Source organism: Arvicola amphibius, chromosome 5 (genome assembly GCF_903992535.2).
Source record: "Arvicola amphibius chromosome 5, mArvAmp1.2, whole genome shotgun sequence".
NCBI lineage: Eukaryota > Metazoa > Chordata > Mammalia > Rodentia > Cricetidae > Arvicola > Arvicola amphibius.
This window is the reverse complement of record NC_052051.1, coordinates 103,216,975-103,243,592: the sequence shown is the minus strand read 5'-3', so window position 1 is coordinate 103,243,592 and position 26,618 is coordinate 103,216,975. Positions and strand designations below refer to the sequence as shown.

At 50.5% G+C, this 26,618-nt stretch overlaps 1 protein-coding gene across 28 annotated transcripts in view; it reads left to right on the top strand.

Annotated features, from left to right (window-relative positions):
* The window catches only part of Celf4 (CUGBP Elav-like family member 4), a 278,383-nt gene that overhangs the window by 237,461 nt on the left and 14,304 nt on the right, over window positions 1-26,618 (top strand). For 6 of the 28 annotated variants that reach the window (XM_038329944.1, XM_038329934.1, XM_038329943.1 and 3 more), the window contains exons 4-10: window positions 14,424-14,552; window positions 14,879-14,958; window positions 15,218-15,361; window positions 16,397-16,544; window positions 18,126-18,275; window positions 22,487-22,552; window positions 24,533-24,616. In XM_038329944.1, coding sequence (XP_038185872.1) covers window positions 14,424-14,552; window positions 14,879-14,958; window positions 15,218-15,361; window positions 16,397-16,544; window positions 18,126-18,275; window positions 22,487-22,552; window positions 24,533-24,616 — 801 coding nt within the window. The remainder of the gene's footprint in view (window positions 1-14,423; window positions 14,553-14,878; window positions 14,959-15,217; window positions 15,362-16,396; window positions 16,545-18,125; window positions 18,276-22,486; window positions 22,553-24,532; window positions 24,617-26,618) is intronic. The other 22 variants (XM_038329936.1, XM_038329925.1, XM_038329931.1 and 19 more) reach the window with 8 other exon arrangements.

Sequence of the window (26,618 nt, the reverse complement as noted above, 5' to 3'; positions counted from 1 at the left end):
CCTGTAACTTCTTGGGAAACACGTGCTTTCAGTAGCCAGCCTCTGCTAGGCAGGCCAACCCCTTCAGTTACTGGTAGCTCAGACTATTTCTTTGTTTGTGGTTGAGTGAGGGCAGTGTTCACCCAGGCTTTAGTAAATATAGTGTCCCCCAAATTTGTGCCCACTCACAAACCATGAAAATGGCCTTACTTAGAATCTTTACAGATACAGTCAAGATAAGATGAAGCTGTAGGGGATAAGGGGATTTCTGTTAAGACTAGTGTCCTTGGGAGGAAAAGTGGCATGAACACAGGGGGTGGGGGGGCAGAGAAGATCATAAAAACAGATGGGTATGGTGTGGCTACATTCTGAAAGAAGCCAAGAACTCCCAGCAAACCCCAAAAGCAAGGCAAAGGCACAGAAAGGGCACAGCCCTAATGACCCCTTCTGTGAAGAAGCAGTGACTGCTGCGGTGGTTCAGGAACAATCACAGAACCCAAAAGACCCTGGGGGCAGAGGGTGCAGGTACCCCAGGGGGTCCCACAAACCATGCAAATGTAGATGGATCTCAACTTTTCAGAATTCCTGTTGGTGTACATGGAAACTGTGCCACCAAGCAGCCCCGAGAGCTTTGCCCACGAGAACGTTCCAGGCCAAGTGAAGAAAAGTTAGAGACCCCAGCACATCCATCTTCATACATTTTATTACAGCCTGCCAGTTTAGACTAATGACTAATTTACTGTAGAAAATGCCAGAAGCAGTTTTTTTTATTTTGTTAATTAATTATCTCAAACAAAGGTGGAATTTATAAAAGTGTCCAGAAACAGTGAGTATTGTGAAATTGCCTTCAGCGGGAGATGAAATTATAGCTAACGCAGGATCAGGTTATTACTGTATTGACTTAGTTGCTTTATGACTTTGTAATGGATTCCTTCATTATTTTCTTGGGATTGTGGCATTCATGATTGCATTAAGTCTGTTAGTCTATGCAAATATCATTAGGCACCACTAATAACCTCAGCCCCTCCTCCTCTCCTAGAGAATGTGCTAACTACTTGCCTGGGTGGGTCACTTCCTGCATCAGGGAAGACCTAAGGCAAGAGATGCTCTTGGAAAGTCTTCTCCACAGGCAGACTAGTCAATGGGCGGGAACTTCAATGAGGCACTTTGAGGGATTCGGGGTGGTCTCCCCATCCGGAGCCATTTTACATTTTCCCCGTCACAGAGTGTGATAATGTCACCATAAATCTGCATCCCTTTAGAGTCAGGCTTTGGAAGCACATTCTAAATTTTTCTAGAAAGAAATATGTATTGACATGATATCTGTCGTGGAAATGACAAGATGTTCAACGGGAGAAGCTCAGTCTGTTCCAGCTGCTCTAACAAAATACCAGAGCCTGGGCGGCTCATCAACCTCAGGCATTTCCCTTGCAGTTCTGGAGGCGGGAAATACAGGGCTAGGGTTCCAGCCGATTCGGATGGCCCAGCTTCACAGGAAAGGAACCCACAAGCTCTCTCTACCCGCCCCGCCCCCTCAAGGTCTTCTGACCTTGAACAAATTTCATGAGGTAGTACTATGTAGCCAGGAAAGACTTTGAACTTACGATTCTCCAGCCTTCAACTCCTGAATGCTGGGATTACAGGCGTATGCCAACCTTGTTTTCTGAGATTCTGGAGATCAAACTCAGGGCCCTGTGCATCTTGGGCATGCTAGACAAGGGCTCGACTCATTGAGCTGCACCCACAGTCTTCAGGCTTTTATTCTAAAGGAATCAGTTCCATTCTTGAGGGCTCTTCCTTCATGACCTAGTCACCCAAGAAAAGTCCCTAAAAACATCACCTTTCATGTTAGGACTTCTCTGAATTTTGGGAAGACACAAACAGTTAAATGTTAGCAGGGAGGATTAGGCCTTACTATACTGGACAAGGGGTGGTCAGACCTGTTTATGAGATGAGAACTAGACCTGTTTACGGGTACTGTCTGGGTGTAGCTGAGCAGAATGGGATCTCTATTAGATACCTATAGACTCTGGAGACTCTGAGGGATGTCCAGAGTGTAGTAGGGTAGAAGAGCATGGTGAGGGGAGATGACCATGGAGTGAGCAGCCACCAGGCAGCCAAATAGATCCTAAGTAGTTGTGACATCAGGCCAGCCCATTGCTGCAGTCCAAACCTTATTCCAGCCCAAGTCTCCTGCCCCCCAACACAGAGCTCATTACAGCTGATGACAAGTCCCTAGCCCCTAACCACTGAGTCCAAATGATGTCCATTTCTCCTTCTAAGAAGATGATCAATCAAGTTGTGAGTTAGGAAAGCACTGTGTGTGTGTGTGTGTGTGTGTCTTGACCCCCTTCCCAACTGGCAACAGAGATGCTGAGCCAGGTGTTTACTGGGAGTCTTGTGTGGGACTCAGTACCTTCCTCTCCTAGTTCTATTATTTTGGCCTTGTCACAGGATGAGCTTGGGGTTCATGAACAGAGAAAGACAGAATCAGTGCCAGGTAACAGTGCAAGGTGGGCAGGACAAAAAGCAGTTTGCTAGCGCCAAGCCTAGGGTGACCCTGCCCTGGTACCCCTGCCGTTTGGATAAGGAGCTATAGTCTTTCGGGGGAGCTGAAACCTCCTAAGATTTGTGTGGTTGCTGTGCTTGCTCCCCTTGGCGGCTTCCATCACCTTTCTTGATCAGCATTCCCAGACTTTTCAAGGTGAAGAAGCCAGTTTTAACATAAAAAATTCATCAGCTCCCCCCTTGACAGATGTTACACTTTGAGTATCCATTGTTCAAGAGAATACAAAATGACAAACAGCTACCTAGGATTCAATGGTGCTTTCAAATGGATTTGGATGTTTTTAATCACGGCAGCATCTACATGCATCTGAAAAATAGTCACATACACCTATAAAGGGAACATTTCAGAAGCAGTTGGTAGAGAAAACTTGAGGTGCCTCAGACCTTGAGTTCAAGCGACACAGCCCAGCCACCCTAGCCTATCCAAGCGCTGTGCTTAAGGAATCGAGGAGGGTGAGAACAGGCAGGGAGCACTGTCTCTTTCCAAGAGTGGATCCATAGAGCTTAGCTTTGTTCTCTTGAGCTCCTCTTTCTCCATCAGCCTCTTCAGCTTCCTCTTCCTCACACTAGCCGCTAGCGTGGGCTTGGATGGAACAGCTCCTCCTAGCACTTACCACCGCTGTGAACTCCAGCCTGCTGTTTCTTCTCTCCGAGCCTCAGTTAACTGCTTAAGGGACTGCGGCCATGCTGCACTGAAAACAGGGCGCAAAATGGTCTGGAAGATGCGTGGCTGCATCAGAAGAGGGAGCTAGTGAGCCAGAGGTCTTGCTCGCTTTCTTCATTCCTGGAGAACCTGCCTCGGATGAAGTGGACTTCACAATTATTAGCACGTTGGTCCACTTCCTTTGAGAACGTCAGTAGGAAGGACATACCTTGTTCTTCAAAACCCACTTTCCTAGTTCCTTGTAACTGAGAGGAAACTCTGCATTTTCTTTTCTCATTCCCAGATTTCCTTCCTTCCTTTCTCCAGTGTTTCCTCCAGCTTCCCCCAGAAAGGAGAAGTAGACCAGTTCTCAGGGTTATGGCCTACAGGCCTGAAGAGGCTGCGTCCTGACAAACTCTCCCTGCTCTGTTGTCTCTCTGTTGGCCCTTCTTCATCTTACCTTAGCACTCCATCGTGGCCTGACCTCCTAGAGTTGGCCAATCGTGCCCTCGTGTGGGAAAACATTTACTCGAGGGTCAAGTTCTTGTATCTCTCAATAGTATCTTGTACATAATTCGTTGACTTAATGACTGTGTGACTGACTGCCAAATAATAAATGGGATCTGGGGCAACTCAGGGCTGGCATGCAGGTTTTGAAACATGTAAGATTTCCTCTCTGTCTCTCTATCCTCTGAACTTCATAGCAACCAAATACTGCCAACCAGAAGTCTTCAGAAAACCCCCTGAATGGCAAGAGCCTGCTTCTCCGTGGTTAACCATGCCAGCCATGCACCAGTGGTGAATACTTCATTTTCTGGAGCCAGCTGACATTGCCCTTCTGATTCCACTGGCCATAGACACAATGTTTGCTATGCAGTTCCCAGAGTCATGTGTTTTCCTAAGCCCATCAGAGCTGCCTAAGCCCACCCTATCAGGCAGGGTGCAGGTGTGTGTGTGTGTGTGTGTGTGTGTGTGTGTGCTGTTTTCTATACTATGAATGAGTGTGCAGGAGCTAGACTACCTGAATTCAAATCCCAATTTTGCTGCTTCTTAGCCCTGAAAGCCCTGAAGACCTGCCACAAACTCTTCTATATCTCACTTGATACCTGTAAAATGGGGTGACAGTGGCACCCACTTCCTAAAGCCAGAGTATTAAGTGTAGAGCTTGGTCCGTGGTGAGTTCTGAAGATGAATTAGTTCTCACAGTTTCTTCCGAGGCCATGATCTCTGACCATGACAATGAATGACCGCATCTCTGCACACACCATATGGGCCACCACCTGCCATGTAATTACAGGACCGATTCAGGCCCATCACACTCCAAAAGTCAACCTGCTCCATGGGGTTAGGGGCTGTGGCCTTGTCCTTTGAGGACCGAACACCTAGACTGAAGCTGTCCCTCTTCTCCGGGAAGGGAGGTTCTCACCAGGTGCACCTGGGATTCAGAAGGCAACCGTGGCTCACCAGTAGACTCAGGGAAACCGTGTGATGTTTCGGGGTCTGTCAATAACCTCAACAGCCAACTCAATGGAAATTTTTGCTAAGCACAGCCCATTGGCAAATACAGAGGTTGGGGCCTGCAGTAAAAAGGCAGGTTGGATCCCTGTAGGTCTGGAGCCAGCAAGGGCTCCTTCTTTTAAGAGTTCACATGCCAATACTTTAGAGGCTGTGACAAGTTTTCTGACCTTTGTGTTCAGAGCCTTTATCTGAACGTCTAAGAAGCCTCCCAACCATCCATCTACCCACCCACATTTACCTATTGCTCTTCATGTGCCATCCATCATAAATCTATCTCCGTTCAGCAATCATTCTTCTCTCATCTGTGTATCTATCTATCATCTAACATTTAATCTGGAAATCTAGCCTTTATTAATCATGTCTACCATCCATCCATCTCCGTGTCTCTCTAGACTCCATTATCAGTTAGGAGTTAACACAATGTATACTTAAGCACAGGCCCCTCTAGGTTCCCCGAGGGAGGGCAGCTGTGACTCACAGTAGATCAAAGTTGGAGAGCAAAACAGGGCTGGATAGTGACAGAGGAGCTAAGACTTCTCTTCATAGCGGAGCTGGGCTGGTGGATGGAGGGAAACAGACAAAGAGAAAAGAAGGAAGAAGAGAGGGGACTTGAAAAGCTACTGGAATGTTGCAGACATACAGTCTTCTCCTTTCTCTACTTCCACAAACCCGATAGCACCATTCAAGATGATCCTGTGAGTGACAGGAAGGGGCAGGGAGAATGCCTGAGCTCAGGTATCAGGGCATAGGGAGTGTGGTCCTGCCATCGTTCACAGCATTGGCAGGGCCCAGAATCCTGCCTCCACCAACCAGAAGGCAGGTGGAAAGTCAGAGATGTAGGACCCGGACGGAGACCCCTGCCAGGAGAGGCTTATTATAGCTCTTCCCAGCAATGGCTGCATCCTGGCATTGTCTGAGTATCTTTCAAAAACTTAAAACAAAACTACTTATGCCTGGACCCCAGATCAACCAATCCAACCTGATGTTGCAGCCATCCTAGGCACCTATATTTTGAAAGTTTCCAAGTGATCTTCATAACAGCCACAGCTGAGAACCATCACCCTATAAGGCCTCCGATTCCTGCTACTTATCTCTGAAGGACAGTCATTCCCAGGAAGAGAGAGAAGGATGCAGGCTCTGAAGAGACCCATGGAGGAGCCTAGGTCCTCTGGGCTGAATCCTGGTCTTTCATGGAGGCCAGTTGGGCCACTGCCGGGAGAGCTCAGGAGGCATTCCTGACACTAGGTCATTCTGGGAGATGTAGTGCCAGGCGGGCTCTGAAGACCCCATCCCAGTCAGGAAACCCCAGAGATCTTTGTTATGTCCAGAAGTTGGGAGTGGACTGGGGAGCCATAGCCTCATGGCCTCCCCTCTGACACTGAGTGCCCAGGACTCAGGTGTTTATATCACCATACTTCAGTGAGCGACCTTCTCCATCACCCACTAGAGTGGCCCACCCTCAGCAGTAAAAATAGGTGGGAAGTCAGAGGACAGACATTTACTCTACTCCCTGGCATGGCTTACTTTGTGCTTCGGGCGATGATGCCTCACAGAAACACAGACGTTACCTACGAATGCCTGTTTCTGAGGCTGTGGGAAGTCAGACCACAGCTGGGAAGATCTGAGGCTCACGTGAGGGTCAGCTTACAGCCAGGCCAGGTTATCTACAGGCAGTGACAGCTGCCCTGGGCTTTATTCCTGCCCTGACTCAATGTCAGGCCCTGCTTGGCAGTTAGTACAGGCAAACAGGTCCGAGATTTCTTCCCCAGCTCTGTGGCTGGGTATGGCCCTGTCAGCAAGGTGTTTTACATTCTAGTCCTTGTTCTCTTATTCTCGGGCCCCCCCTCCTCTCCCGTGGACCACCCAACCACTGGCCATGCCCTGCAGAAACCCTTTCCCTAGCTGGAATGCAGCTCTGCTTTGTCTGTCTCCTTGAGAGCCGAGGACAAACTGGCCATAATTTATGCTCCAGCATGATATAAAGGGGGGAAAAAGGCCCCATTATGCTATAAATTATCCTGTGAAGGGTGAAATGCTGGCTACTGTGCCAGACACCAGCGGAAACCCCATTAGACAACAGGGTTCGGCTGCTGAGAAGTCCCCACAGAACACCAGGCCGTCTGTTGTACGCTGAGCCTGGGAAGGATAATGTAGCCGATCAAATGTATAATCAGTTACCTGGAGAGATGACTGTGCACAGCCGCCTCAGCAAAAGGTGACTTCTAGACAGAGCCACCACATGTCCCATGCGCCTGCTGGGAGCAGCGATGCCTGAGTCACAGATGGAAGGTCAGGAAGACGGGCAGCAAGGGAAGTGGGTGTGGTCTCAGTCACTCTCTGGACCCTACCCTGAACCTGCATAGAACTCGGGGGTTCAGATCTGGCCCAACTTGGAACCCTAAAGCAATGTCTCATCTCTGAGACTACGAGAATGAATGAAACATTTCTGCCCTGCTCCCCACCTCTAAAAGGTGATAAGAGACCACAAGTTTTAGGTCTGTCTCCCTAAATATGCCTCAGTCTCTGTTCCTCTGACCTGAACAGACACCCAGCAACATGGGAGACACTAGAGAGGGAGCTTGCGGTCAGAGGATGGCTCTAGCGTTTGCAGCCTACACTTCCGGTGTGATTGGGAAAGAAGAGCCTTCCGTCTCAGATCAGGTGGCCTGTGGACTCCAAAACAGAGATTTACTCCTCAGTCATCAGGAGATTTTATAACAAGGCTTTTGGCAGAGAGGCAGACAAGACTTGTGATGGGAATTTGAGTCGTCAGGCGACCTCCAGACAACCAAAATGATCATGAGGCCAATCCCTGGGAACTGAGCAGCAGGCTACGAATGTCCTGCCCACTCACCCACCCTCTGGGCTCTGAGCTGGAGTCCTGGTCCTCACAAAAAAGTATGTTTATTGGGCATTTTGTGAGTTGTGGGGTGGGAAGGCAGAACAAGAACTCTGGTCAGCCCCATCTTCCACCAGGAGCAGTGACAGAAACCTAAGAGCGACAGCACCATTCAGGCCACAGGACCAGAGTCCTGCCTTCTCCAAAGTCTGGGTCAGATTTCTTGGGAAAGATCCTTTGTAGCAGGCATTCTTGGATGGCCAGGCCCCAAATATAACACAAAGACATTACTAATTATGAATGCTTAGCCTTAGTTTAGACTTGTTTCTAGTTAGACTTAAATTTAAACGAATCCATTTCTATTCATCACTGTGCTGCCCTGAGGCACTTTTCATCATCTATGTGCTGTCTGCCCTGCTTTCCTGACTCTTCCGTGTCTGTATGGCTGGCCCCTGGACAGCTGCCTCCCCCCCTCCCTGCCTTTTCTCTGCCCATCAGCTCCATCTATCCCTCCTCTGCCTAGCTATTGATCATTCAGTTTTTATTAGACCAGTCAGGTGCCTTAGGCAGGCAAGGCAAAACAGCAGCACATCTTGATATGTTAAAGAAATGCAGAATAACATAAAAACAACACATCTTTACATAGTTAAACAAAGAAGCATAAACAAAAGCAACACACAACACAGATAAACAATTTATTCTGTAACACAATCAAATGCAACACATCTTTACATAGTTAAACAAATACTCTATTCCACAACAATTCTTACCTTTTATGTGGCTCAATTTCCTCATTTGTACACTGCAAATAATATCTGCCAGGCCTGTAGAGTGCTTACTTCAGCATCTGAGTCCTGGTTGCTTTTGGATAAATGGAAAGGTGCCTGACCTAAATGATGCAGCAGGGTCGGAGTAGGCATGCCCAGGGCAGCGGGAGAGGGCAGGCAGGCCTGCAGGCTTTCGTAATGTACGGACACTGGGACTGGGTAGGCTGGAGTCCAGTGAATCACTAACGACTGATGGAGCTGTGCATCTGGGAGCCATACAGAGTCTACTCAGGACACGGTGAGTGCAGGAAAGGGAAAGAAATGGGGTCTTAGGCCTAGCGCAGGCTTCCTAGTGCCAAAGGCGAGGCTCAGGACTCGGTCCTTTGGAGAGGTGCTTGTTGAAATGACAAGAAGGAGGAAGGGGTGTGTATGGTATGTGGTGGGGAAGCAGCAGAGAGAATGCACATGCATGCAAACCCCGCCCCCATGAGTCCTTCAGCATCCAGTTCCCACCTTCCAGATCCTTCCCTACTCCTCCACCCATAGTGCTCATCCCTCTAGACTCTGCTCTCACTGCTGCTGGGGACACTCATTTCTTACTTCCTGAGGCTTTCCTAAAGTCAGTCCTACATCCCCTGCACCTATTGCCAACCCAGCCCCATTCCATCTCCACCCCCAATACTCACTGAGCAGGGAATTCATTCACTGACATCAACAAATGTTCACTGGATATCTACTACACGCCAGGCCTGTTAGGCACTGGCTAGTGAGCAGCCATGGTCATTCATTCATGGATGAGCAGAGTGGAGCTTGTGTCAGCACAGTTCCTGTGGGATACAGGAAGGACAAGATCTATCTTAGGTGACAACCCACATTCTAGCTGCCATGTGAAGAGTGGAGGGTAGGGTCTGGAGGTCATATCAGAGAGTAAGAAAGCAATGGGTAGTGGTGGCTCCATCTAAAGGCAGAAGAGGAGGGAGGATAAATCTGGCTAAGGGAACGCAAGAGATGGGGGAATGGATGCTTTCTCCAGCTTCTGCTTCCTCCCACACCAACATCAAACAGCCCAGTCCTGGAGGAATCCAGTCAGATCAAGGCCTGGCACTGCCTTGCCAGTGGGGGACAGAGGGGTGAGGGTCTTCATTTGCATCCCATTGCAGTCCCCAGCCCAGCAGCCTTTGATCTGGTTTGATGTCTCCTTCAACCTCTTCCCAGGCAGGAAGCCTTTAATCCTCACGAGGCAGTTCCCAGCCCAGCTGCCTGTCACTGGCTCTGGTTCTGTCACAGAGGGGGGAAGCAGAGCAGGGAGGAAAAGGGGCATTATCCTCCTATCACTTGGGTCAGTCACCTCGTGCAAGAGCTCTTCTGAGGCCTGGCAGCTGACCCCTGAGACCTAAGTGAAGAGGACAGCCAGTCTGGCTGTCAGCTTCAGAAGGACCCAAAGCTGGGCTTGCTTTCCTGGTGGGGCCAGTGAAACGGAACTGGCTGCGCATCACCTAAGCAGCAGGCAGCTCTGACATTCATCCCGGTGCACGGCTTTCCTATGCAGAGGACAGGGCTAGGGCTGAGGCTGGGTGCTGTCTGTGTAGGTAGTGAGGGGGTCACCACGGGAAACAGGGAAGAGACCACAGGGGCTGCTGGGCCCAGATTATACCAGGGTATACTACAGGACCCTTGAAATCTGAACACACAGATCCAGGTTCAGATGAATTGGTGTGGTCCCTACTTGTCGCTTTGGAGCCATAGAAGTTTGACTGATATGATCTTGGGGGAACTAATGGAAATGTCATGTGGAGATGCCCAGTGTAGCTGGAGCAGAACAGGTAGAGGCTTCCCTTGTTTTGGCTCCATCCAGTTAGGCATCCTAAAGGATGCTGGGGGCCTCTCAGTCCCGGAAACACTGCCAGGTGACCAGGAAGATTTAAGGAAAATCTGGCTTCTCAGATTGTCTGGGCTGGCAAGACTATCCAGTGCTCCACACCTTACCTACCACCCAGCACCCCTGTGAGTAAGCAGCAGCCATGGCTGCTAGCAGTCACAGTAACAGACATTTGTTGAACATTTATCCTGTGCTCGGCCTTGTCCTAAGAGTGTCATAAAGTCCAATTTACTTCATCCTCCCTTGGCTCTGTCCAGGTAGAATACATTCCTTGTCCACAGTTACATAGCCAGAAAGTGCTAGAAACAGGACTTGACAGAGCCTCACTTCCTATGCGCCTCCTATGCAGGGTGCCTAGCTCTGTCCTATCTGCTGTGACTCCCTGCGCCCCACTTCAGGGAGGTTTCAATTCATTCATAAGTGTATTTGCCCCTAAATTCATGCCTGTGGGGCATTAGGGATTTAGTAGCACTTCAAGCTCTGCCCAGAAGAGGTACCTTCAACAGGGAGGAATTCCACAGTAGACACGTACCCAAGAGGCTCTGAAGAGTCCAGTATGGGATGCTTCAGTGCTCCATGCTCTGTCCAGGAGAGTGGTTAGTCGGTTCTTGCTTTGTCCTGTCCACACCTGGGCCAAAGCTCTATGGGTAGGAGAGAAGCTTCCAGCTCCATCACTGGAGATGTGTGATCTGTTATCTTCATTTACAAACTGCCCACCTGCCCATCTCCTCATTGGCCAACCAACCAAACAAACAAAAACAAACAAACAAAAAACTGTTCAGGGCTGGCTGATGGTAGTGAGCAATTCAAAATTTGAAAATTTAACTGGAATTTGAACATTAGCATCAAAATATTTGCATTTGGCAAGTCAGGAGGCACTGTTGCCACTACTTCTTGACCTTCTGGGGTCAAGCACCCTGTGCAGCCAACAAGACGCTCCCTAGGAGAGGTTGGGTGGGGGTAGACCAGCTAAGTCAAAGCAGAGCCTGAAATTCCTGCTTAAGGGCTGTTCTTCCCAAGGCTTTTGCCTAGTGGTGCAGCAATGCTTGTGGGTTGCAAACTCCCCTTCCTGCTCCACCCTAATCTGAAGACAAGGCAAGATAAAAGAGTGAGTGCAGGAGTCTCCCTCTCTCCAGGGCCAGAGATTCCTGAAGCAGACTCTGCTGCCTTTCCACACACTCCACCAGGGTCCCAGGAGGCGTGGCCTAGTGCATTTTATAGATGGAGAAAGCACAAAGTCAGATCGTGGTTCTGAGAGAATAAAGATCTCCAAGGCTGGATGAATGGAGGTGCTAGTTGGGAGGGAGAGCAGACAGGAGTCAAATGAGAAACGGGGGGGGGGGTGTCCCAGGGTCCTCACTGCAAGCACTGCCACAGGAAGGAACCTCCACTCAGGTAAAGCTAGATCCTTGACAACACTGTAGAAAAGGGTTTCAGGGTAGTCGGACCGAGACAAAGTTATTATAAAGGATAGCAGCACATTCTTCAGATATAAGCCCTGGCAGGGAGTGGGGAGAGAGAGGGAGGGAGGGAGAGGGTAGGTGTGGGATCACATGGGAGCAGGTGGGCAGAGGCAGCTGAAGAGGCTCTGGAGTCCTTGCTTGGACTGCCGGTCATATCTCTAGCCCACCTCCTCCTGGGGTCCTTCTAAACATAGCCATGCCCTTTCTTCCAACCAGCCCTTACTAGTCTGTGGTTCAGAGCTGCTGGATGTAACCATCCACTGGGAATCTAGGTGTGACTAATCTCTGCTCTATGGCAGAGAGACCCATAATACAAAAGCTTTGGGTTGTCATGGGATTGCAGAACTATGTACAACCTTACAACCTACTAAAAGAGAAAAACCCAGAAGGACACCCCCACACCCAGGATTCACTTGAGAGTCATTTCCCCAGCACACAGTAAGTTCTCCATAAACCCTGCTGGAGGGGATGGTTGAGTAGGGGAGCTGAAAGCGAGGGCTCTGGGATCTCGAAGCTGAGGTAGTTGAGGCCTTGGCTGTAGTTCACTGCCTCCCAAAACAGAGGTGACTTTCTTGGCAAAATCAGGGCTGAACAGTCCAAGGAGAAATGGCAACCCATTCCCTCTTCCTACAGAAGAATCCCAAATAATCTTGTAATACTGCTCACCAGGCACTGTCCCCACAGCAACTCCCAGAACCATAGGCAAAAGGGCTGCATTGTCCCCATTTTATAGACGTAGAAAACTGAGGCTTGAAGTAGTCAGTTTTGTAGCTGGGAGGAAAGGAGCATGACACGCTAGGCCTGCCCAGGAGGTCACTCCAGACTCACAATTCTTCCGGTCCTTGATCTGAAACACAAGCCTTAGGACCAACTCTATGGTAACAAAATCCAAATGGAAAGGATAGGAACATGTGCATTGTATAGGTTCACTAGGAAGGAAGAAGTCTGGAGCCAGATCTGTTTTGCTGTCTTTTAGCTTTAGGGATAAGTGAGCTAGTTGCTGTTTCCCTGGCATCATCAAGATGGTCAGCAAAGGGGCAGTCTGGTAACCTACATGTTAAGAATGGTCTCCAGAGAGCTACATAGTAAAAGGGACTCAGGGGAGGGGAGTACAAATTAAGGGGAGAAACAACACTGACAACGGGGAGGAGCGGAATAGAAGGGCACTGTGGATGAATTTTAATGCAATCAGAAAGCTGTCGCGATGATAATAAAGGAATACATTCAGACATCAGGAGAGTGAGGCAGGGAACTGAGTTCCAGCATTTAAATCAACATCATGGAGGAAGCACCATGAGACTCCTTCTGAAGGGAAGGAAGGGATTTTTAAAGCAGGAGGGAGGGCCAGATATTAAGAAGCTTCAGGCTTTTAGTCTTAGTCTTTTGGAAGTCATGTTCACGAACCTGGAGCCTTTAAAAGGTACCTGGCTGGGGCAGAGGCAAGTTTCAGTTGCTGCACTGAAGTACTCCAAGTTCCCCTTCCACTTCAGCTTCGCAAGGCAAACCTAAGGGCTGACATCTTCCCCTCTCTAAGGGTTCTCCCTAAGTCTTCCCCTCTCTAAGGGTTCTCCCTAAGTCTTCCTATCTCTAAGGGTTCTCCCTAAGTCTTCCCCTCTCTAAGGGCTCTATTCTTGCTTTTTCTCTCTTCTTTTTTACTCATCTGGAGTCTCCCTGGTTTTTTACTCCAATCCTTTCCCCTGTCATTTCCCCTCTCTCCTCCACTGCACCCTTTACACTCTCTCATTTGTCTCAGTCTCTTGGTCTCTGATGTTCACCCCCACCCCAGAGCTTGCTGTTGGTGAGCCAGGAGCACTGTGACCCTAAAGATGAAGTGAGACTGGAACTTACAGCCCTGCCATGACCCAAACTAAGGCAGGCATAGAACTTTGGCTGTCCAAACATGGTAGAGGGTCAGGCTACTGGTTCCTGACCCAGGAGTTGACCACACATCACCAGTGGGTTAGGTGAGCAGCCAAAATTCATCCCTAGGTTGGTGGGGAAGGACCTGGGATGGCTTGTGCATGCTGCCCCAGGTGCTGACCCTGTGCTGCAGAATATCTACTATTTTTCTCTGGGGAGCAACTTGGAGATAGGATGGTGGGGAGGAAAGCAGACAGATAACAATCTCACAGGGAAAGCATTAAGTGAGAGGAGGTACAAGGCACATTGGCAAGAGACTGTTCTAGAAGAGGACTCTGCTGGGGACCCCTCCCCCCCATTCAGAGCACACAGCACCAGCCAAGGTTTCAGGACGACTACCCATTGCAATTCATTCTTGTGCTAGAGAAGATGGGGTTTAGAAGAAGGAAGGGACTACAAGGTAGCCCAGATGGCCCGTGTGCCAGAAGTCAGACCAGGGACAAGGCTTCTCAGAGAGCTGTTTTCTAGCAGAAGGAGGCAGAGGAAGTCGCTGCCATCCAGCTCCCACTCCTTGCTGACGCTCTGCTCTGGACGCTCTGCTCCCCCCCGCCCCCCCGCTCCTGGCCCGCGCCCCCCTCCCCCCACCACCACAAAACCTCGCTGCTTCCAGCCAAGCTCCTGTCTCCACCCCACCCACCTCTGGCCGCTGAGAGCTTTGTACCTTCCCGCCAAGATCCTCCCTCACCCTCCCTATTGCTTTTGCTCTGGCTGTGAGCTCCGCCCCCTCCCGCCAAGCTCCTCCCCTACCCCGTTGCCCTCCTTCTCTGGCCGCGCCCTTTTGCCGGCGGCCCGCCCCCCGCAGTGCTCCGCCCCTGGCCCGGGTAAGCATCTCCTAATTTTGTTCTAGAAGATAGAAAACTCTTCGTGGGCATGCTCAACAAGCAGCAATCCGAAGACGACGTGCGCCGCCTCTTCGAGGCCTTCGGGAACATTGAGGAGTGCACTATCCTGCGCGGGCCCGACGGCAACAGCAAGGGTGTGTGTGTGTGTGTGTGTGTGTGTGTGTGTGTGTGTGTGTGTATGTGTATGCATGCGCGCTGGGAAGGATGCTAGCGCCTCCAGATGGTCCTTGTAGAGACCAAGAGGGGAAGAGGCTGTGGGTCCTATGCTCTGTGCCTCTTTCCATCACTGTCTTGGTCCCTTCACATTTTATGCTCCTCGTGGGGGAACATCTTCTCTGCTCACCCTGTTTCTGTGCCACATCTCTCTCTGACTTTCTCTGTATGTCTCTGTCTGTTTGTCTCTCTGTCTCTCTCTTTCTGGGTCCTCAAGGCCATGGCTCAATCTGTCCTATTCCCGCAGGGTGCGCGTTTGTGAAGTACTCCTCCCACGCTGAGGCACAAGCTGCCATCAATGCTCTACACGGCAGTCAGACCATGCCTGTGAGTGTAGCCCTCGGGGGTGCGCGCAGGGTGACCATGCCTGTGAGAGTGGCCCTCAGGGGTATGTGCAGGGTCTCACCACCCTTACCACTGTTTCTCAGATCAGGGTAGATTGAGGTAACCCAGAAAGTGGAATTGAGACTTGGTACTCCTGGGTGACCCCCACAAAGTGTGCAGGGGAGGGGGTGGGTCGAGGCAGAGCAGGGACGCTGGGGTATTGGCTGGGGCATGCAGATCTCATGTGCCGCCCTGGCTGCAGGGAGCCTCCTCCAGCCTGGTGGTCAAGTTTGCTGACACTGACAAGGAGCGTACGATGCGACGGATGCAGCAGATGGCTGGCCAGATGGGCATGTTCAACCCCATGGCCATCCCCTTCGGGGCCTACGGGGCCTACGCTCAGGCAGTAAGTGGGGGCAAGGGTGGGCAGGGATTTGTTCTGGAGCTCAAACACCCTTCCCTTGAGTCCCAGAGCACAGGGATGCCTACCCAACATATTGCTCTGTCCCCAGAGTGACATGTCAGGCATAAACCCAGAGAGGGTAGCCTCGGAGCTTAGGAGAATCCAGGTGGGCTGCTGTCCTGATGTTCAAGGAGGGGCTCCTAGAGAAGGCCAGATGGGCCACCCGCACCCCCTCCCCAAATCAGTGTAAAGACTGGGAAGCACCAATGGGGTAATGGTCAGGCGTCTGGGTCTCATTGTACAAACTCCACTCCCAGGGTTTTCCTCAGGACTCTGGTCACCCCTGGCAGGGGTTGTGTGATGTGACTGACCCGGAGCCTCCAGTACCCACTCTCCCTCTGCTCTGGCCCTCCAGCTTATTTCTTCCACAGTTGCATCCTCTCCAGTAATAGCACCCTCTCCTGCCTCCAGACTTGTAGCCACCGTCCCTGCACGGTGGCCTTGAGGTCCTCCAGGGTTGCAGGGTGGCAGGCTCTAACCGTGCAAACACCACTCACATCCTGAGCAGTCTAGCTCTGACCACTTATGCAACCTCCTCGGCCCCCGCTCACCTTTGCAATAACATTGGAAGGTCTAGTCATGTTTCTCCTCACTTTTCTATGTGACCAATTTGAGCAAGAATTCCCCTGTTAACTGTATACGGCTTATTCAATAGGCGTGTAGGAGTCTGGCTGCCATTCTCCACAATAGTATGCCTCACACAGACCTGCCAGCTAGCATACTTAGTCCCTTTCCCTACCCTGAACAACTTAGGTTACCAAAGGTCTTACTGCTCCTTGTTTTAAGTAGTCAGTCCCCGGGGAAGTGGAGACTAAAGCAAGCAAGCCCCGGGGAGGCCTCAGGGCTTTCAAGAGGTAGTGACCAAAAGACTGTACCAACTCCCTGAGGCTCAGAAGTTGGTCTCCAGGAGCTGAGCCCCTGGTGGGAGGGTTGCCCCCCTGGAAGCGTGTGATATTTTTTCCACTCCCTCTGCCCCAGCTGATGCAGCAGCAAGCGGCCATCATGGCATCGGTTGCTCAAGGAGGCTACCTGAATCCCATGGCTGCCTTCGCTGCCGCCCAGATGCAGCAGATGGCGGCCCTCAACATGAACGGCCTGGCAGCCGCACCTATGACCCCAACCTCAGGTGAGCCAGCAGGTCCCTGGCCTGGGGAGAGAGTATCAGGGCCCAGGCTGGGGCATCATTATAACGACGAGGGGCTCGTTCTACAGTAAGAACACACAGGCTCTAGACCGAGGTAGTTTGTCTCAAAATTGTTCTAATCCGTAGGTGCCCAAGGGAAAATGAGATGTGGGCCCCATGGAATCCACAATAGGATTCCAGTGTGAGATAGTCTCTCTCAAGTTGTCAGTCCTTCCTTAAAGTCAACCTATCTTTACGTGTATTAACAACCAACGTCTGGGAAGAAAGTGACATGAAAACACCTCCATTCAAAGTCCAGCATAGCCCTCCTGTTCAGTTGCCTTGGCCTTCGTCTTTACACCAACCTTGACTAATGGGCATTTTCCGAGAAACTACACAACCAGCTGGAGAGCCATATGAGTCATCCACGGATGGGCACTGCAACCAACCATCTCACAAAACAATGTTTTTGTTGGCTCGTGACTCTTCTCCAGTACAATTCTGCCTCCCACCCCTAGACTATCTGGCAATGCCCACAGACATGTTTTGTTTGTCACAGCTCAGAAGAGAGAGCATTACTATCATCTGGTGTGCAGAGGCCTGAAAGGTGTTACTGCACATCTCACGGTACACAGGTCAGCTCTCTAGAGGAACTATCTGGCTCTAGGTGACGACAGTGTCAACCCTGAGAAGCCCTAGGCTCTAATTCCAAGGCTGGGTTGATATGGTAGGCTCTCTTCTACCAAGCATTCTGGCTCTCTGTCCCAGGCCACAGCAGCGATCGTCCCGAGGTCCAGCTGTTCCTTTCCCATCTCAAAGCCTCACTGAGATATCTCTGGAGTCAACTAGAGCATCACCCTGTTATTTAGTCCTGTTCCCCAACGTCAGGGACACTCATGGGTCTGGGAAGTGGATCAGCCTCGGCTACAATTGGAAGGCTCTTTCCACCCTTTGGGGCCTCAGGATGATAACAGTCCGACATCTTGATATGCACCACCTGGAATATGGAAAGTGCATGCAGTTGTCATCTGGCCCCAACATAATCATCACTACCACAACCACCGCTATTGCTTCTGCTGAACGAAGCCAAATAGGGCTGAGATTGGACTCTAAATTGTCCTTTCTCCCTCTGTGTAAGAATCTAGAATGTTCCTCCAGTTGAATAGCAAGACTTCTTGGAGAAGCAGATAGGCCTCCCATGGGCCCAAAAAGGATCAGTCAGTCCTGACTTAGCTGGAGTGGGCAAGAGCCACTGAAAAGGAACAAAGAGCCAAGTGTGGATAGAGTCAAGGATATGGGGAATAGTCTGTGTGCTCTAGATTCAAGAAAACCCGTCAGTGGTTAGAGAAGTCTTCATGGCCTGGGGGCTCTGCCTCGGACAATGAATAATCTGGGATAAATAAAGGTTACATTCAAGAAATTAAGCCAAGCATAGTTTAACAACAAAACAGGGTGGCTGTGTAAGGTCCAAGTCTGACCCAAGGCCCTGAGAGCTAGCAAGGTAGAACTCCATGACTCAGCCTTTCTCACCTTTGCTGTCCTTGCCTTACCTCTTCCCCAATCCCTCTATGTCCCCCAAACTAGGTGGCAGCACTCCTCCAGGCATCACTGCACCAGCTGTGCCTAGCATCCCATCCCCCATTGGGGTGAATGGCTTCACCGGCCTCCCCCCACAGGCCAATGGGCAACCTGCTGCGGAAGCTGTGTTTGCCAACGGCATCCACCCATACCCAGGTAAGCATGTCTAGTGGCCCTCCCTTCCCCCTTTTCACTCACTGTCAGAAGAAGAGATGCACAACACCAGCCCTCTGTGCTGTGGGAGCTCCTTTGGCCATCCCCTGGTGGGACCACCAATATGATCAGAGCAGCTGCTTCAGGGAACCTGTAATGAGAGAGGAAGCACCAAGATCCTAACATGGGGAGTGCCTTCTGATCCATAAGAGAGAATTCCATCCCAGGGACTGTGTGCAGGAAGAAAAAGCACTGGGAGCCATTGTACAACCCAGGTGGAGAAAAGGGGCCAGCAACTGTGAGCTGATTGGGAACTTGGGCTGCAATAACTAGAAGGGAAAAGCTAAAAGAATAACCTCATTTAGTGACAAGTAATCATTGGAGAAGGAACTGCAGTTACTTTGACTGACAGTCTAGCCATGACATTCCAGTCTAGTTTTTTGATGCTCTTGCGTGCGCGCACACGCGCATACTCACACACACAGACACACACACACACACACACACACACACACACACACACACACACACACACACAGAGGTCAGCACTCCGGACAGCTCCTTAGGCCAGCTCCTGGATTCAGGACATGGACCTAAAGATAAACAAGAAGGCTCATTGCTGGTTGCCAAGTAACTTTGTTCCTGTCAAATCCAGTGATCCTCACATAACAAGAGCATGCAGTTAGTTGTTCTGAAGCACTTCTTCCTTCTCACAGGAAGGATGACAGATATCATGGCAGGGAAGCAGGGTCCAGAGTCCTAGACTATCAAGTGGCCACTTAATAGAGATGCGCAAGGCACCGTCCTTTGTAGATGGAGGCTGCTCGGTCACTTCCTGCTCACCCAGACCTGAAATAATCACATAAAAACTATATTAATCAAAACACTGCTTGGCCAATAGCTTATGCATATTTTTAGCTAACTCTTACATCTTAAATTAATCCATTTCTATTAATCTGTGAATTACCACAAGGGTGTGGCCTACTGGTAAGTTTCTGACTGGCAGATGGCATCTTTCTCTTTTGGTAGCTACACGGCATCTCTCTGACTCCACCTTCTTTTCTCCTCTATCTGTTTGGAATTCCCGCCTTGCTCTATTCTGCGCTGCCATAGGTCCAAAGCAGCTTCTTTATTAATCAATGGTAACAGAACATATTCACAGCATAAAGAGGGAAATCCCACATCAGTACTCCTTTCTGGCTATCAGAGGAAGAGGTCATAAAAGCCCAGTCTTTGTTAGATGCTAGGATTCCAGGACATTGGATTGTCCCTTTTGACAATCCAATGATTGTCAGTTGAGAGCACCTTATCTCCTGTCCTACTCCATCTTTAAGCAGCACACCCAAGCCAATCAAGAGGGAATGTCCTCTGATTCAAGATGGCCAAAGACTCAAGTGAAGATTCCTTCAGGCTAGAGAACCCCAGGAGCATTCCTGGTGAGCAAGCCCATGGCAAACTTTAACAGTTAAGGTAAACAGAGAACACAGCTCTAGGGTGGGCTGTTCTGGAGACCCAGATGCAGGAAAGGCCTACTCGGAAAAAAGCAGAATTGTTAGGAGGCAGGCCCAATAAGGACAAGAGCCCAGTCTGCAGCAGACCCACCTAGGCGGGGCAGATTCATGCTCATCAGAAACCACTATGGGTCTTGACAAAACCTAGCAGCTTGGAGGTTCGGATTTCACAGTCCAGAAGGACGCTGCAGTATAAACAGGTTGTAGCAAGTGTGGAGTGTAGGGTCTGGAGAGGGACTTGTTAGAGCCCACTGGGTCTGGTGTGCTGTAAGCATGGGGATCCTGCCTGGCACAGGTGGGGGAGGGGCATGCTGGAGGCAGAAGTGACTGTGCTAATCTCAGGCCTGGTGGCTGGGAGATGCCACCCCTGGCACATCTGGGCATCTTCTTCCCCCACTCTCCTCTGCCACTAAGCCCATCTGGATCCCCAATTCCTTCCCCACCCTCACCAGCATCTGTGAGCCATTTCTCTGATGGGGCTTGGAGATGTTTTCCCCCCTATTTATAACAATCTGCCATATCCCATAAACAATTCCCTGACAGAACCAGAGGAGGGATGCAGGGAAGGGAAGAAGAAAAGTAGTACATTAAAAAAATTAATTTACCATCTTTAAATGCAGAGTTTGGAGCCACCGTAATGAGCGAGATCCTTCAAAATGTTCGCTCTTTGGCAGTTACTAATGAGGTCGTTAGGCAGAAAAGCAGAGAGGGGTCTCTGCATGCTGCTCTCCAATCTTAGCCCCAGTAGCTCCTCTGTTCTCCCATCTTGCTGACAACTATGTTGGAAGTTCTTAATGTGTGTGATCTTTTTTTGTTTTTGGTTTTTCAAGTCAGGGTTTCTCTGGGCTTGACCTCACTTTGTAGACCAGGCTGGCCTTGAACTCACAGAGATCCACCTGCCTCTGTCTTTGTGAGCGCTGGGGTTAAAGGCCTGCACCAGCACCACCCAACAACGTGTGTGGTCCTAAGAGCCATGTATCACCTTCCAAGGACTGGCTCTGACAAGCACTGAAAACTTTTTATACCTTCTTTCCAGTTCAGTGTTTGCCGAGCCCCCCACACTACGGTGGGCACTGCCTCTAAATTGTACAGGTTGTTTTGCACGTTGGCTTCAAACTTTGCTCTGTTAGAAAGGGTACCGTTTCTTACATGCATAAAGGTGCTGTATGGGTGAGCATCCAGAAAGACCAAGATAACAAACCAGATATGGCTGTCATCTAGAGAGCTCAGAAGAAAGCAAAGGAGACAGTCAAGAGGGAGCAGGGATTAGCTCTGCCAAGCATCACAGTTTGGAGTTCTTGGTTCTAGTCTCCACCATGGAGAAAAGTGGGGATTGGGTATTGGGCTGTGACAGCCCCAGGCAGGAAATACCTTTTATGACCCCTCTTTAGCTCCCTCCTGCTAGGCAGAGCCCCACCTGTGGAGGGTTGTGCACACCCCCAATTCATAGTGGGTATTATATCTGTCGCCTGCCTATCTCTAGGGACTTTTGTCCCAGGGTATTCTAGAGGTTTTTCTGAGCCCTAACTGTTGTTTCCCATGTGGAATTTTACCCAAGAAAAAGAGCTCAAAAATGCCCCATTAAAGGCATTGGCTGGTCTGGGTTAAAGGACTTTTGAGCCCAGGGGCTTTTCCCCTGCCATCTAGGGTTAATCAGTTTATTCCCAACACAGTGGGGTTGGATATCCTCCCTGTGTGTGGACATCTATCTCCATGCATCTCTCTGGACCAGCCCACTCCTCATGTCAATCATCAGGGGTCTCAGCTGCACCCGCTACTAGTTGATACTTAATTTTTCTACTGAAAAGTCTTTCCCCCGTCCAGTTTCCCCGGGGTTCTTGGTAAAGTTTCCATTCGAGGTGCTTCTCTTGTTCTAGCTCCTTGCCTTCTCTGGGAGGTATCTTTCTCCAAGCTTTATTGGTGATAATGACCATGGGATGGAAAGGGTTTATTTGCCTACGTATCATGGGCCCTAGTCTATTGAGGAAAGCCAAAGCAAGAACCTAGGGCAGGAACTGAAGCAGAAGCCATGGAGTAGTGCTGCTTATTGGCTTCCTCCCCATGATTGACTCAACCTGTTATACAACTCAGGACCACTTTCCCAAGGGTGACACTGCCCACTATAAGCTGGGCTCTCCTACGTTGACCATTAATCAAGAAAATTCCCTGCAAACTTGCCTAAAGGCCAATCTGATGGAGGTATCTTCTCAGTTGAGGTTCTTCCCCCAGATGACTCTAGCTTGTGTCACATGACAAAAACCCACCCAGCACAGGGCCAGAGTCAGGGTGAGTCCTCCCAGAGCTTTCATTCACTGCTCCTACCTTCTTCTGGGGATCTGTAAACAAAGGCCCCCAACCTAAGTGAGCACCCTTGGCTGCTCAGTCCAGTTCCAGGGCTAGGGCCCTCATGTCTCCCCAGCCAAGGCCCTCATGGTCTGACATCTCTCCCCAGCCTTCACAAGCTTCTGCATGAACTGGTCTCAGCCCCGCCCTAGGCCAGCTAGCTTCACTTTGTACTTCCCAGCTAGAACGGACAGTTCAGTACCTACTTAGGTTTTGGGTACAGATCAGAGAACTCAGCTGTCCTGCCTTGGAACCGGTCTGTGGTGACCAGAGAGGGCATCAAAGCCACACTGGGCATGGTGGGGGCAGGGACTAGCTCGGGTAGATGTCACTGACCTCTGCTGTCTTGGCTTCCTGCAGCACAGAGCCCCACCGCAGCGGACCCCCTGCAGCAGGCCTACGCTGGAGTGCAGCAGTACGCAGGACGTTAGTATCCGCGCAGCCTCTTGGCTCTTTCACCAGCTCTACCCATCTTTCCACACGCCGTACCTTCCCTCTCCAGCCCTGGTCCCAGGCCTGCATGAGGCGGGGAGGGAGTAGTGGGGGCTCTAGATGGAAGGAGGGAGGGCAGGGCTGGCACAGCTTTCATCACCACCTGGGCTGTCTTCCACCTCGGATTCTCTACATGGTGCCCTCACATGGGGTGGAGAGAGGGCCAGAACCCCTTGAGCTGGTGAGCCAGAGTGAAGTTTTGCCCTTGATAGGCAGTGACACATTTGATTTCCTGTCCCTATGGCACTACCTGCCAGGGCCAATGTGCCTGGCAGTCTCATGTTACATAGCTACATTGGTTGCTGCTCTGTGCAGTCCATGGTCTCTGACCCAGCAAGCAGAGGCCTGGATATGAGAGGAGGAGCCACTCTGGAGGGGAAGCAGCTTCTCCTCTAAGGCAAGTAAGATGGAGCCCAGAGGAGAGGCAGCAAAATGGACAGGCAGGCAGGAAGAGGAGGCCTGAGGCCAGCAGGCTAGGTGTCATAGAATCCAGCCACGCTGTCAGTCAAGCTTCTCCCTTTGCCTCACCACTTGGCCACATACTCTTGTCATCCCTACCCAGCCCGTGTCCACTGCCTGTGCTGGCCAGGGCACTTCTTCACTGACTTTGGAGATCTAGTGATGCCCCTCCTGTGGGTGATGGGGCTACCCCAAAAGATGGGACCTCAGCGAAAGTTGTCTTTGCTTAGTTGGAGCCAAGAGGAGGCCCTGTTATTGGGCCTTTCCCAGCTTTAACCTTGGGCTCTGCAGCCCTGGGAGCCAGGCTGGGCTGCTAGGAGAGAGAGCCATTCTGCCCTCCCTCTGACCAAAGCTTTTCCAACCACACACAGGGAACATCAGGCACACTCCTGGGGAATACACAGCCATATTTCCTCAGGCAGCTCCTTATACCCCACCAGGTATCATTTGAGCAGAAGTAGGTCAGCTATGATCATCCAGTGTTCCAGATTATATCTGCCTGTCCCTGGACACACACACACACACACAAACACACACACACAGACATATACATACACACACAGACAGACACACACACACATACAGACACATACACATATACACACACAGAGTCACATACACAGACACACACACAGACACATATATACAGACATATACACACACAATTACATAAACAGACACATACACATAGACACATATACACAGACACATACACACAGACACATACACACAGTCACATAAACAGACATATATACACATACACACAGACACATACACACAGACAGACACACACATACACACATAGACACACACACATACAGACACATACACATATACACACACAGAGTCACATACACAGACACATACACACAGACACACATACACACAGACACATATATACAGACATATACACACACAGTCACAAACAGACACATACACATAGACACATATACACAGACACATACACACAGTCAAATAAACAGACACATACACATAGACACATATACACAGACACATACACACACAGTCACATACACAGACACATACACACAGTCACGTACACAGCACACACACAGAGACACATACACACACAGTCACATAAACAGACACATATACACATACACACAGACACATACACACAGTCACACACACAGACAGACACACACACAGACACACACAGACACACAGACACACATACAGACAGACACACACACAGACACACACAGACACACAGACACACACAGAGGAATCTCTGATCTTCATACTGACATTTCCCCTCCACAGGGAACCCAAACAGAGCTGCTTTCTCTGAGCTGCCTGAGCTGCCGTACAGCCCGTGGCTGGTGGCTCTTGCTAAACTGACACTGAAATCTCTCTCTTTATTCTGGCCTCCCACCCTGTCTATGTCTCTCTGCGCCCTGTTGCCATCTCTTGACTTTCTCTTCGGCTCTCCAGCAGCTGCCTACCCTGCTGCCTATGGTCAGATAAGCCAGGCCTTTCCCCAGCCACCGCCAATGATTCCCCAGCAACAGAGAGAAGGTGAGTCTCGGCCCCTGCTCCTCCTCACTCCCTGGAGAGGCTGCTTCCCTGGGCCTCTGGCCTCCCCAGGCCTCTGACAGGCCTTTGGTTAGCTGTGAACACGGACGTGGGTGGGAGACTGCTGGGCTAGAAGAAGAGGTGCTCTCCTATTCAAACAGGGAGGCGTGCATCTTGTAAGAAGCCCTCAAGTCAAAGTAGCCTGGCCCCTGGGCAGGTGACAGGATACCATGCCCCTGGAGCCAGCAAGCCCATGCCCAAGGCACCTTCTCTACTCCCTACTGTAATTTGTGGTTTGACACAGCTCACATGCATGTTCACTGGTCTTTAAAATCCAACCCTTGAGAATGGAGAGGTTGTTTTCCTGCTGCTGCAAGCCCTGCCAGTTATTCTTCAAAACAAGACCTGGTAGAAGTTAAGAATGTATTTGCTGGTGGAGGCCTTGTCCCTGCTCCAGAGAACACATAGGTCCATCTCCGGTAGTGATCTTCTGAGGTCCATCGGCTCTGTTTCCAAAGAGAGAAAACAGCTGGGAAGTGGGGCTCCAACAATGGGGCAGCCTTTGCAGCACTGGGCACTGGGCAGGAGATGGTGGCTAGCTTCAGGTGGTCAGGGAAGTGAGGTGCTGCAGGAGGCACAGCCCACCTGCCTTCCCTCAGGGGTAGGACTTGGTCAGTGTGGAGGGCGGGCAGGGATAAATGCCTATGACTGGAAGGAGCAGGCACAGGAGGCTAGTTTATCCTTTGCAGGATGCATGTCCCCTCTGGGTGATGGGGAGTGAAAGGTGGCATTCCCAGACAGGCTCCATGGGTAGGTGTGTGATGGTAACAGTGCAGGTCAGTGAAGAGGGATGCCCTAGACGGTCGTGTGTGGGCAGAAGTCAGAGTGTGGGCAGAGGACAAGCAAGACCAGAGCTTTGGCAGAGATTCATGACGGCACTCCTCAGTTTTCCTCCCAGTACCCAAAAGCCACAGAAGCAGCAAGATAGGAGACTATATAAACAATCGTCCCAGAGGCCCTGTCACAGAAAGCTGAGCTTGAGAATGAGGAACACAACCAAACCGCATCTTCTTCACCTCCTGGTAAGGGTGACCTGTAACGAGGCCACCAAGTCTGTCCCAGCAGTCCACATGGCAGGTTCCAGTGGTTTCCGAATGCCAGGCAGGCTGCTCCTGATCTGGACCGTTTCCGTGATCTGGGGTTTAGGTTACTCCCCAACGACTTTGAGTACACACTGATGCAAATCCCTTTGGTGAGAGAGCCCCCAGCAGTATGGACTTCGAACTACACCCCTCTGGGTCTGCCTCCCAGACTGACTATGTCCTGTTTAGGTAACTCCACACGAGTTCCTCTGCTCCATCGCTTACACAGCTAGAACAGAGGGCAGTTCCTTAGAAAGATGTGTGTATCACACTCGCTTAGGTCTGCTCTCCCGGGCAGCAAATGTCCACACACAGCCCTTCTCCACCCAGTTACCATCTCCCCCCAAACCTCGAAAGGCATATTCCCGTGCATCAGACAGCTCCTGAGGACCATATCATCACATTTCCCCATACCCAGCACCCCAGAGGTCTGTGGGCCTACCTTACTGCAGCCCAGACCTTCCTCAATTACGTCAGAGTCATGAGGGTGGACCAGGAGTCCCAGTATTGCTGATCTAGGCCTAGAGCCCAAAGGCCCCACAATGTTTGCTCCTTGCTTACCTCTCTCTCTGTCAGATTCCTTCATCTCTCTGTCTTAAAGGTCTATGAATCCCTAAACTCTGTTCCATGCGTGTGAATCTAGAGGAGTTCTGGAGGAGTATGACTTAAATTGGTCCTCAGTGGTGGCTTCTGCCCTGAAGAGTCCACCTCAAAGTCTAAGGGATAGATGGCAGATGCTTCTTAGGATGACAGGATACAGACTTGGGAAGATTTTCATTTAAGTAGTTAAAAATCAATCCGTCTGACCACTGTAAAAGAAACACAGCTTTATCTGGAAATTAGCCGGGCAGGCTATGGTTGGT